The sequence below is a fragment of the Eurosta solidaginis genome, chromosome 1, assembly GCF_040869045.1.
Source record: "Eurosta solidaginis isolate ZX-2024a chromosome 1, ASM4086904v1, whole genome shotgun sequence".
NCBI lineage: Eukaryota > Metazoa > Arthropoda > Insecta > Diptera > Tephritidae > Eurosta > Eurosta solidaginis.
In genome coordinates, this window is record NC_090319.1 from 13,126,968 (window position 1) to 13,140,952 (window position 13,985).

General features: G+C 35.4%; 1 protein-coding gene across 1 annotated transcript; it reads left to right on the top strand.

Annotated features, from left to right (window-relative positions):
• Window positions 1-4,322: 4,322 nt before the first annotated feature.
• Window positions 4,323-5,837, top strand: LOC137238879 (ubiquitin carboxyl-terminal hydrolase 8-like). Its single transcript, XM_067763907.1, has 2 exons — window positions 4,323-4,844; window positions 4,987-5,837. Exons 1-2 carry the CDS (start codon window positions 4,741-4,743, stop codon window positions 5,234-5,236), a joined length of 354 nt encoding a protein of 117 aa, XP_067620008.1. The 5' UTR covers window positions 4,323-4,740; the 3' UTR covers window positions 5,237-5,837.
• Window positions 5,838-13,985: the final 8,148 nt, after the last annotated feature.

A 13,985-nucleotide genomic window follows, 5' to 3' on the forward strand; every position in this document is an offset into this window, starting at 1 on the left:
CAAGAAACCTGACTACTCTGAACATAAGCAAACTGTACGCCAAGTTTTGGGTACGTTAGCATTAGCTATTTGTTTATAATTTGCTTTATAACGCCGGCGAAGTGATGAATGTAGCAGTTCTAGCTTGTTCATACTAGGTTATTGTTGTAATTGCGATGAGATGGCGTATATATTATATATGAAATATTTCAATTTACTCCATTGTATACACAAGAAACCTGACTACTCTGAACATAAGCAAACTGTACGCCAAGTTTTGGGTACGTTAGCATTAGCTATTTGTTTATAATTTGCTTTATAACGCCGGCGAAGTGATGAATGTAGCAGTTCTAGCTTGTTCATACTAGGTTATTGTTGTAATTGCGATGAGATGGCGTATATATTATATATGAAATATTTCAATTTACTCCATTGTATACACAAGAAACCTGACTACTCTGAATATAAGCAAACTGTACGCCAAGTTTTGGGTACGTTAGCATTAGCTATTTGTTACTATTACTGTTACATTCATCACTTCGCCGGCGTTATAAAGCAAATTATAAACAAATAGCTAATGCTAACCTACCCAAAACTTGGCGTACAGTTTGCTTATGTTCAGAATAGTCAGGTTTCTCGTGTATACAATGGAGTAAATTGAAATATTTCATATATAATATAATATGTTGTAATTGCAACAATAACCTTTGTATGAACAAGCTAGAACTGTTACATTCATCACTTCGCCGGCGTTATAAAGCAAATTATAAACAAATAGCTAATGCTAACGTACCCAAAACTTGGCGTACAGTTTGCTTATGTTCAGAATAGTCAGGTTTCTCGTGTATACAATGGAGTAAATTGAAATATTTCATATATAATATAATATGTTGTAATTGCAACAATAACCTTGTATGAACAAGCTAGAACTGTTACATTCATCACTTCGCCGGCGTTATAAAGCAAAACAAATGGCTAATGCTAACGTGCAACATCAAACTGCAGCTGTATCAACAACACGTACTTCAATAAAGCAAACAAACGAACAAGTAGGGTAAACGCACTAGTATCCGGACACAACTTTTTTCCTAATTTTGACCTCTGCTAATTTTCTAGCTATAAACGCTACCGCCACTGGGTTGGTTTCATGTAATAGTGTAAAAATCTTTTAATAATATCACTTCCACAAAAAGTTCAAATATAATATTATTTAAAGAAAAAAAGAAATTCAAAAAAAGTCGATTTTCACTAGTATCCGGACACTGAAATTTAGTTTCCGAACATTTTTTTTTTAGTATCCGGACGTTTAAATTTTGAGGGAATTTGCAAGCATTTGCGCCATAAATAAATAAACTTTTATGTTATTTTGTATAAAAAATTTATTATTTCATTTTTTTAAATATGTATATCAGAAATTCAGGCAACTTAAGGAGTTTAAAAGATAGTTCTACATCAGCTTTTATAGCTTTTATATCTCTTAAAGGTAAATAAATAATATAATCTTTTAAAACTAACAAATAACAAATCCAATTCAGGTAAAAATAATTAATTCAATTATACACGTATAGCTTTCATCTTACAAATTAAAATTCAGGTACGCCTTCATAAATAAAGGTTAAAAACAAAATATATCTTTGTAAAAAAAAAAGAATTATATTCGAAACATTTAAATGTAAAAAATAATATTTCATTTGTTCGATAGCTAGGAAAAAATTAATTAAGTTATTTAATGCAAAGCTTAGTCAGTATTTATTTTAACTTTATCACAGCAATAGTTACATCTATAGTCTTTTTTAGAGGCCACTTTGTACTCCAAACATGCCATCGATGTACAGCTTAGATGAAGCAATCTTGGGCATGAATCGCATCCAATGTTCTTCAAATTGTCATCCTCCACATCACTTTGAAGATCGTCAAAGCAATTTGGGCATATTTCCTTTTTTTTGTGTTCCTCTTTCGTGACACATGCTTCTGGGTTGATTTTATCAATAATCTTTCGTTTTTTCTTTTTGCTATGGCATCTAATTTGTCCTGGTTTTCATTTTCTTTTTTGGAATAAATTTCTCGCCAAGCATCCGATGAAATTGCACTCGGCGATCTGCACGGACTGTTTTCCTGGTTTCTTTTCCTCTTAGTGTTAAGAAAGGCAAGCTTTGGATAAAACAAATGAGTAGCGATTGAACTTTTCGGTGAACTATGCGCGCCGAGGAGTTGAGATTGGCAGGCTTTAGACGTTCCTGGGGAAAAGATTTGTAAATTATTTCTGTTGCTTGTTGTAGGGCTTTCTTGCAGGTCTATTAAATTTGGATCTTGATTTTCCTTTATTGAGGATTTAGATGTTCCTGGGGAAAGTATTTGTAAGTTGTTTCTGTCGTTTGTTGCAGGGCTTTCTTGCAGGTCTATTAAGTTTGTATCTTGATTATTGTTTATTGATAATTTAGATGTTCCTGGGGAAAGTATTTGTAAGCTTTTTCGATTTCTTGAAGGTCTATTAAGTTTTGATCTTGATTGTTGTTTTTCGAGGATTTTGGGTCAGTCTTAGCTTCAATGCGGTTGATCTCAGTGGTTGCATGTAGTTCTCCAGATTCTTTGCACAATGTTCCGTCCCTCTTTAACACGTAAACTCCTGCGCTTAGGTCACCTAATTGTACAAGGATATCTCCAACGGCTAGATTGTTAAGTCAAGTGTTGGCGTTTTCGAGGCTTCAGTTTCAATCACTTTTAAAACAATTTCAGCATTAATGCCATTATCTTTAAGGTGCCCTGACAGTGATTTAATAACCTCAGCAGCTATTTCAAATTTTGAGCAGTCAACTGGATGTTCTTGTGCAGATGAGAGTGGAGCTTCAGCGAGAACTAAATTCTCAACGTTGTTTTTGACGCATTTTGAACAGCCGCTGGATTCAATGGATACAAACCACATTTTCGGAATCCATTTTTATAGCACCTTCAATATAAGAATTTCTAATTATAGCTTTGTTTAAAAAGGGACAGAAGTTTTTTTTTTGTAACCATTTGTCCTAAATTCTTTGACTGCCAGCCCCGAACCGTTTTTTTCCAATCTGATTTCAATGGCTTAAACACACTGACGTCCGCAGGCTGCATGATATGAGTGGTGTTCGGTGGCAATGCATATAGATTAATTTGATTCTTGTTGCAAAACTCGCTCAGTTCCATGGTCAAATGCAGGCATGCTTAACCAACGAACCGATATCATTTCGTTACGATAATTAACGCTAATAAACGAAACAAAATCATTTCGTTTCGTTTATTAACGTTAAGAACGTCAAATTAACGAAATGATTTCGTTTCGTTTTCTGCCATATCAAAACGAAATCAAATTGTTTATGTTGATTATTAATTTCAAACTATGCTGGCAAAGCTGATTGATGGCGGAGTCATTAAAGGTGAAAGCATTAGCCCAGCTGATTGCAACTTTTATGAATTTTGACAGTACGAACATTTCTTACAGTATTTTTGACATTACCGCCGACGAATTACACAAACAAACTACATGGAGTTTGTGTGTGTATGTCCGCTCGCTGTTACCACCTTACGGCTTCACCATGGCTATAGCATTGCCAGCACACTTCAAACATAAAGTATCACGTTTTTGTTAACGTTTTTAACGTTAACAAAAGCTTTTCGTTTCTGTTAAAAACGAGATATAATTTATCATGATAATTTCTTTATCGATAATATTTCGAAGTGTTTCAACGGAAACGGTGGAAATTTTTTGATAAACGATTAGCTTAACGTTAAGGTGCATCCCTGTGTTATACTATGGAGTCCTTGTTTGGTGAACTGCTACACGAAAAAAACCTGAGTTAAATCCAGGGATGCACCTTAACGTTAAGCTAATCGTTTATCAAAAAATTTCCACCGTTTCCGTTGAAACACTTCGAAATATTATCGATAAAGAAATTATCATGATAAATTATATCTCGTTTTTAACAGAAACGAAAAGCTTTTGTTAACGTTAAAAACGTTAACAAAAACGTGATACTTTATGTTTGAAGTGTGCTGGCAATGCTATAGCCATGGTGAAGCCGTAAGGTGGTAACAGCGAGCGGACATACACACACAAACTCCATGTAGTTTGTTTGTGTAATTCGTCGGCGGTAATGTCAAAAATACTGTGAGAAATGTTCGTACTGTCAAAATTCATAAGAAAAGTTGCAATCAGCTAGGCTAATGCTTTCACCTTTAATGACTCCGCCATCAATCAGCTTTGCCAGCATAGTTTGAAATTAATAATCAACATAAACAATTTGATTTCGTTTTGATATGGCAGAAAACGAAACGAAATCATTTCGTTAATTTGACGTTCTTAACGTTAATAAACGAAACGATTTTGTTTCGTTTATTAGCGTTAATTATCGTAACGAAATGATATCGGTTCGTTGGTTAAGCATGCCTGGTATAACATACGCTTCATAACCCCTGTAAACACCCAATGATAGAGAGAGGCGGAGCTCGTACGTGGTATCAACGAAAATAGAATACGAGCAGTTTTATTTAACATTTTCTTATTTGTTTTTGAGTTTAATTAGCCCATATTTCTTGCCAAATTACTGCCCAAATATTTGTTTATAATAAGAATTATATGCATTAAATGTGAAAGTGTTAAGATAACTGAAATTTCGTTTAACCAAAGTGTGCAAAGTTGTACTAACAAAAAAAGGTGTATCGTAGACACCCACCGCCAACAAACCCCGGCTGGCCGGAATTCATTGCAAAAACAAATTTTCCAGCGTAACAATGCCGAAAATGGCACAAGATAAAGATTTACATTTGGGTAAAACCTTAAATGATTTGGAAAAACAATCAGAAATTCCAGATGCACGCAGTAAGAAAACGCAAATGTAAGTACACACACGCACACACTATACCATCGGCACGCGCTAATAAGCAAACGAATGTATCTCGAGTATATACATAATTGGCTAAGTGCCCAAAAAATAATAAAAATTATGAAATATATCCACTGCATAATTCTTTTTACAGTTTCGTGGAGTCCGCAAGAAAGTTAATACGTGAAGCAGACAAACATTATAGAGAAGGCGATGAAGAGATGGCGTATATATTATATATGAAATATTTCAATTTACTCCATTGTATACACAAGAAACCTGACTACTCTGAATATAAGCAAACTGTACGCCAAGTTTTGGGTACGTTAGCATTAGCTATTTGTTACTATTACTGTTACATTCATCACTTCGCCGGCGTTATAAAGCAAATTATAAACAAATAGCTAATGCTAACGTACCCAAAACTTGGCGTACAGTTTGCTTATGTTCAGAATAGTCAGGTTTCTCGTGTATACAATGGAGTAAATTGAAATATTTCATATATAATATAATATGTTGTAATTGCAACAATAACCTTTGTATGAACAAGCTAGAACTGTTACATTCATCACTTCGCCGGCGTTATAAAGCAAAACAAATGGCTAATGCTAACGTGCAACATCAAACTGCAGCTGTATCAACAACACGTACTTCAATAATGCAAACAAACGAACAAGTAGGGTAAACGCACTAGTATCCGGACACAACGTTTTTCCTAATTTTGACCTCTGCTAATTTTCTAGCTATAAACGCTACCGCCACTGGGTTGGTTTCATGTAATAGTGTAAAAATCTTTTAATAATATCACTTCCACAAAAAGTTCAAATATAATATTATTTAAAGAAAAAAAGAAATTCAAAAAAAGTCGATTTTCACTAGTATCCGGACACTGAAATTTAGTTTCCGAACATTTTTTTTTTAGTATCCGGACGTTTAAATTTTGAGGGAATTTGCAAGCATTTGCGCCATAAATAAATAAACTTTTATGTTATTTTGTATAAAAAATTTATTATTTCATTTTTTTAAATATGTATATCAGAAATTCAGGCAACTTAAGGAGTTTAAAAGATAGTTCTACATCAGCTTTTATAGCTTTTATATCTCTTAAAGGTAAATAAATAATATAATCTTTTAAAACTAACAAATAACAAATCCAATTCAGGTAAAAATAATTAATTCAATTATACACGTATAGCTTTCATCTTACAAATTAAAATTCAGGTACGCCTTCATAAATAAAGGTTAAAAACAAAATATATCTTTGTAAAAAAAAGAATTATATTCGAAACATTTAAATGTAAAAAATAATACTTCATTTGTTCGATAGCTAGGAAAAAATTAATTAAGTTATTTAATGCAAAGCTTAGTCAGTATTTATTTTAACGTTATCACAGCAATAGTTACATCTATAGTCTTTTTTAGAGGCCACTTTGTACTCCACATCACTTTGAAGATCGTCAAAGCAATTTTGGCATATTTCCTTTTTTTTGTGTTCCTCTTTCGTGACACATGCTTCTGGGTTGATTTTATCAATAATCTTTCGTTTTTTCTTTTTGCTATGGCATCTAATTTGTCCTGGTTTTCACTTTCTTTTTTGGAATAAATTTCTCGCCAAGCATCCGATGAAATTGCACTCGGCGATCTGCACGGACTGTTTTCCTGGTTTCTTTTCCTTTTAGTGTTAAGAAAGGCAAGCTTTGGATAAAACAAATGAGTAGCGATTGAACTTTTCGGTGAACTATGCGCGCCGAGGAGTTGAGATTGGCAGGCTTTAGACGTTCCTGGGGAAAAGATTTGTAAATTATTTCTGTTGCTTGTTGTAGGGCTTTCTTGCAGGTCTATTAAATTTGGATCTTGATTTTCCTTTATTAAGGATTTAGATGTTCCTGGGGAAAGTATTTGTAAGTTGTTTCTGTCGTTTGTTGTAGGGCTTTCTTGCAGGTCTATTAAGTTTGGATCTTGATTATTGTTTATTGATAATTTAGATGTTCCTGGGGAAAGTATTTGTAAGCTTTTTCGATTTCTTGCAGGTCTATTAAGTTTTGATCTTGATTGTTGTTTTTCGAGGATTTTGGGTCAGTCTTAGCTTCAATGCGGTTGATCTCAGTGGTTTCATGTAGTTCTCCAGATTATTTGCACAATGTTCCGTCCCTGTTTAACACGTAAACTCCTGCGCTTAGGTCACCTAATTGTCCAAGGATATCTCCAACGGCTAGATTGTTAAGTCAAGTGTTGGCGTTTTCGAGGCTTCAGTTTCAATCACTTTTAAAACAATTTCAGCATTAATACCATTATCTTTATGCTGCCCTGACAGTGATTTAATAACCTCAGCAGCTATTTCAAATTTTGAGCAGTCAACTGGATGTTCTTGTGCAGATGAGAGTGGAGCTTCAGCGAGAACTAAATTCTCAACGTTGTTTTTGACGCATTTTGAACAGCCGCTGGATTCAATGGATACAAACCACATTTTCGGAATCCATTTTTATAGCACCTTCAATATAAGAATTTCTAATTATAGCTTCGTTTAAAAGGGCACAGAAGTTTTTTTTGGTAACCATTTGTCCTAAATTCTTTGACTGCCAGCCCCGAACCGTTTTTTTCCAATCTGATTTCAATGGCTTAAACACACTGACGTCCGCAGGCTGCATGATATGAGTTGTGTTGGGTGGCAATGCATATAGAATAATTTGATTCTTGTTACAAAACTCGCTCAGTTCCATGGTCAAATGCAGGCATGCTTAACCAACGAACCGATATCATTTCGTTACGATTATTTACGCTAATAAACGAAACAAAGTCATTTCGTTTCGTTTATTAATGTTAAGAACGTCAAATTACCGAAATGATTTCGTTTCGTTTTCTGCTATATCAAAACGAAATCAAATTGTTTATGTTGATTATTAATTTCAAACTATGCTGGCAAAGCTGTTTGATGGCGGAGTCATTAAAGGTGAAAGCATTAGCCTAGCTGATTGCAACTTTTCTCATGAATTTTGACAGTACGAACATTTCTCAGAGTATTTTTGACATTACCACCGACGAATTACACAAACAAACTACATGGAGTTTGATGTCCGCTCGCTGTTACCACCTTACGGCTTCACCATGGCTATAGCATTGCCAGCACAATTCAAACATAAAGTATCACGTTTTTGTTAACGTTAACGAAAGCTTTTCGTTTCGGTTAAAAACGAGATATCATTTTTCTTGATAATTTCTTTATCGATAATATTTGGAAGTGTTTCAACGGAAACGGTGGACATTTTTTGATAAACGATTAGCGTAACGTTAAGGTGCATCCCTGGTCAAATGTGATTTGTGGCCATCGACAAATAAGATAACTGGCCGCTCAACTTCATCAGCAAGCAATCGGTTATGAACACAATTAGCGACGTACTCAAAAAATGTTTCGCTTTTCATCCAACCACTCTCACTTCGTCCCAAGAACCAAGATTTTGGCATGCTGTCAACAATTACCTTTGGTGGGCGCATGTATGGAAAAACCACCATCGGTTCAAAAAGTTTTCCGTCAGCTGAAAATACTATTAAAACCGGTAGAATCTCCTTTTCATTTCCGGCTGCGATTTGATAAATATTTTTGTAGCCCTTGGGGGCTATAACTTTCCCAGTTTTCGGTCATAGACAAAAGCTGGTTTCGTCTCCATTTAATGTCCTTGAAGGGTCTTTCATAATGTTTTCCTGGCCTATATCTTTGAGGTATGTAATGTAACTGCTTGGTCCGGGGCGAGCAGGGTGGCGGTTAGGCATGGTGGTAGCCCGGCTGAGGCGCGGTTCTTGCCACCTTCCTTGACCCACAGTCACAAAAACAAAATTATAATTATCATGCCTATTAGTGGAGATCAGGGACCAGAAAAGGAGTCAAAAAAGAGAAAGAAAACAATGGAAAGAAAGAAAAATAAAGGAAAGCGGTAGAAGACCGTCCGTGTCAGGTGGAGTCATCCCTCCCCTCTTGCTCATGAGGCATGAACAACCTTGAACTCCACTTTGACTCCGATAACCGAGTGAAGTTTGGGATAAGCAAAGCCTCGCCTGCTAAATAAACATGATCCACAACTGGTTGGAGAATCTATAAATTGCTCCTGCAACCTGTTTGTCGGTGTTGCACTAGACAACCCCTTTTTGGCCTCCAGGATGTCATTGTAAAAATTTGTCCGGCCAGAGTTTATGCAATTTTTTTCATATTCTGCTGCCTTGGCGACGGCTAACACTTCTGCCCAAAACACACTGCTGTGATTAAGGTCAGCACAGTTGCGCTGGCCTAAAATCCCCAAGCTCCTGTTATGTTCACCATTGATAATCTGCCTAACCTTGCCTGATTTAAAAAATCTTGTACAGATTTAACTCAGGTTTTTTTCGTGTGGCAGTCCACCAAACAAGGACTCCATAGTATAACATACGCTTCATAACCCCTGTAAACACCCATTGATAGAGGGAGGCGGAGCTCGTACGTGGGTCCTGCATCATCGGGCGCCCAGAACCCGAATCGTCAATAATATCAGACTACCACTCTACTATCCAATTTCTGCTCAAAGGATCAAACTCCTCATAAGATGTAGTTCTTGTCCGACGTTACCTTAGCTTTTCCGATGCCCATCTCAGCAGGAGCAGACCACAGCATTCTTTACTTTATCTCACAACTGCTTTCTGTCAAAAAAATTTTCCATTAAAACTGAAAAATGGTCCCGGTGAGTTCCGAAACCCGGGGTGAGATAATATTTTTGTGCAGAACACCTTTCTGCATTGGCGGACTTCGGCCGCGCTTATAAAAAGCTACCCTGGGTGAGTCCGACACCGGTTTGGGGACTAAAACTATATTAGCAGTTGTGAGCTAAAGTAAGGAATTACCACATTTTAAAGAATTAGTTATGAATACAATGTTTCCTCGTAATATTATGATGGGTAATTCTTTACTTTAGCTCACAACTGCTAAACCTCCACCAAAAATATCGGGAGAGGTGTCAAAAGACGCGTTTTGATCCCAGGACCATTTTGAATTTCTGCTTTCGGATTACTGATATCGGGTCCAAAGCGCGCTTTTGGCACCTCTCCCGATATTTTTGGACGAGTTTTAGCAGTTGTGAGCTAAAGTAAAGAATTACCACTTTTAAAAGAGCTCATCGATCTGTGGGTCTGGGCCTTTGGCCATTATCGTGCAGTCGACCGATGAGCTTTGCAACAAAATAAACAGCTATCTCCCTGATATCTCCAGTTTCTTCACCTGACATTGTCACCGACCAAATCATCCGCGACCTTTTTTACAACATGAACGCACCAAATGTTTGACTGATGACAATTTGGAATTGGTCGCACCTGTTGGATGGGGCGAATCACTGCTACAAAAACAACAACAACCACGTTTTAAAGTGTTGGTTATGACTAAAATTTCTCTCTTAATATTGTGATGAAGTGTAAAATATTGTTTAAGAAGTCCCTTTCTTTAAAGTAGGAAGGTAGTTTTTTCATTTCACAGTTGGCAACTAACTTATCGTTCATAGAATATGATTTCTATTACTTAATTGACGGAAACATGTTTGCAACGTATCAACGAAAATAGAATGCTCTGAAGGCGCCTAATGTCTTTTATGTTTCCATGATATCGATAACTACCGACACCCATCACGAACATAGTCAGCTGACTGCAGGATATCGATAAGCAAATACAAAACGTCTTTTCCACGCTGACGTAAAATGGAATTTTGCTAGCAGTTTTATTGAACATTTTCTTATTTGTTTTTGTGTTTAATTAGCCCATATTTCTTGCCAAATTACTGGCCAAATATTTGTTTATAATAAGAATTATATGCATTAAATGTGAAAGTGTTCAGATAAATGAAATTTCGTTTAACCAAAGTGTGCAAAGTTGTACTAACAAAAAAGGTGTATGTTGTTGTTGTTGTTGTAGCGATAAGGTTGCTCCCCGAAGGCTTTGGGGAGTGTTATCGATGTGATGGTCCTTTGCCGGATATAAATCCGGTACCATAGCACCATTAAGGTGATAGCCCGACCATCTCGGGAACGATTTATGTGGCCACATTAAACCTTCAGGCCATTCCCTCCCTCCCTACCCCCAAGTTCCATGAGGAGCTTGGGGTCGCCAGAGCCTTGTCTGTAAGTGAAACAGGATTCGCCGCGGATAGGTGAGGTTGACAATTGGGTTTGGAGAAGCTATATATTGCGCTGGCAACCTGAAAGGTTGCGCTACACAGCCCCTTGAATCTGGTATTTTAGTCGCCTCTTACGACAGGCATACCTAAGGTAAGGTGTATCGTAGCCACCTATAGTGTTAACTACTTTGTATTCTTTACTTTAATTTTTAAAATAATTTTTAAGTTAACATGAAAACTCAATTAAAAATTATTTTAAAAATTAAAGTAAAGAATACAAAGTAGTTAATTATAAAGAAAACAACAAAGCCATTGCATATTTTAAAACCATTGCGACATCGAACAATACAAATATTAACTTCAAGAAATTTTTCAACAATCATCAATCAACTACTTATTAATTTTAATATTTTTATACTCAGTTGAGCAGAGCTCACAGAGTATATTAACTTTGATTGGATAACGGTTGGTTGTACAGGTTTAAAGGAATCGATATAGATATAGACTTCCATATATCAAAATCATCAGGATCGAAAAAAAAATTTGATTGAGCCATGTCAGTCCGTCCGTTAACACGATAACTTGAGTAAATTTTGAGGTATCTTGGCATGTAGGTTCCTGAGCACTTATCTCAGATCGCTATTTAAAATGAACAATATCGGACTATAACCACGCCCACTTTTTCGATATCGAAAATTTCGAAAAACCGAAAAAGTGCGATAATTCATTACCAAAGACGGATAAAGCGATGAAACTTGGTAGGTGAGTTGAACTTATGACACAGAATAGAAAATTAGTAAAATTTCGGACAATGGGCGTGGCCCCGCCCACTTTTAAAAGAAGGTAATTTAAAAATTTTGCAAGCTGTAATTTGGCAGTCGTTGAATTATCATGATGAAATTTGGCAGGAACGTTACTCCTATTACTATATGTATGCTTAATAAAAATTAGCAAAATCGGGGAATGACCACGCCCACTTAAAAAAAAAATTTTTTTAAGTCAAATTTTAACAAAAAATTTAATATCTTTACAGTATATAAGTAAATTATGTCAACATTCAACTCCAGTAATGATATGGTGCAACAAAATGCAAAAATAAAAGAAAATTTCAAAATGGGCGTGGCTCCGCCCTTTTTCATTTAATTTGTCTATGATACTTTTAATGCCATAAGTCGAACGAACATTTACCAATCCTTGTGAAATTTGGTATGGGCTTAGATTCTGGTACGATAACTTATTTCTGTGAAAAAGGGCGAAATCGGTGAAGCCACGCCCAGTTTTTATACACAGTCGACCGTCTGTCCTTCCGGTCGGCCGTTAACACGATAACTTGAGCAAAAATCGATATATCTTTACTAAACTCAGTTTACGTACTTATCTGAACTCACTTTGTATTGGTATACAAAATTGCCGAAATCCGACTATGACCACACCCACTTTTTCGATATCGAAAATTACGAAAAATGAAAAAAATGCCATAATTCTATACCAAATACGAAAAAAGGGATGAAACATGGTAACTGGATTGGTTTATTGACGCAAAATATAACTTTAGAAAAAAACTTTGTAAAATGGGTGTAACACCTACCATATTAAGTAGAAGAAAAAGTTACGCAGGGCGAAATAAAAAACCCTTGAAATCTTGGCAGGAATTCTGTTCGTGGTAATATATATATATAAATAAATTAGCGGTATCCAGCAGATGATGTTCTGGGTCACCCTGGTCCACATTTTGGTCGATATCTGGAAAACGCCTTCACATATACAACTACCACAACTTCCTTTTAAAACTCTCATTAATACCTTTTATTTGATACCCATATCGTACAAACACATTCTAGAGTCACCCCTGGTCCACCTTTATGGCGATATCTCGAAAAGGCGTCCACCTATAGAACTAAGCCCCACGCCCTTTTGAAATACTCATTAACACCTTTCGTTTGATACCCATATTGTACAAACGCATTCTAGAGTCATCCCTGGTCCACCTTTATGGCGATATCTCGAAAAGGCGTCCACCTATAGAACTAAGGCCCACTCCCTTTTAAAATGCTCATTAACCCCTTTCATTTGATACCCATATCGTAAAAACAAATTCTAGGGTCACCCCTGGTCCACCTTTATGGCGATATCTCGAAACGGCGTCCACCTATAGTGCTTAGGCCCACTCCCTTTCAAAATTCTCATTAACCCCTTTCATTTGATACCCATATCCTACAAACAAATTCTAGGGTCACCCCTGATCCGCCTTTATGATGATGTCCCTAAATGGCGTCCACCTATAAAACTATGGCCCACTCCCTCATAAAATACTCTTTAATACCTTTCATTTGATACACATGTCATACAAACACAGGGTTATCCTCGGTTCATTTTCCTACATGGTTATTTTCCCTTATGTTGTCACCATAGCTCTCAACTGAGCATGTAATGTTCGGTTACACCCGAAATTAACCTTCCTTACTTGTTTTTATTAAATTTAATTTTATGTAAGTATAATTTTTATTTTAATATTAAATTAAAAATGTTTCAATTATAATTTAAATTAAAATATTAAACCTTTTAAATTTTCAAATTTATTTTGAGATTATTTTTATATTTTAACAATTTTATATAAATTATTTAAATTTAATTATTATTTTTTTTTATATATAAATAAATATTTTATTTAAATTTTTAACTCCCTTTCCAAAAAAAATATTAAATATTTTCTAATTTTCCAATTTTTCATTTAAATTTTTTTTTATATGGTTCTACGTCACCAATACGAACTCGCAATTTTACAAATTCAGAAAATCAAAATAACAACTATACAAATAACACAAATAACACAGTGGCTCACAATACAACTCAAAATTCTATCATTAATACAACACAAAACAACATCTCTAATATAACACAAGATACTTCTTCTACTAAATCAATTAAATTACCACAATTTTGGCAAGAATCTCCCAATGCCTGGTTTTTGCTTCTTAAAGGACAATTTGAAATTAACAATATCAATGATGATAATTTAAAATTTCAA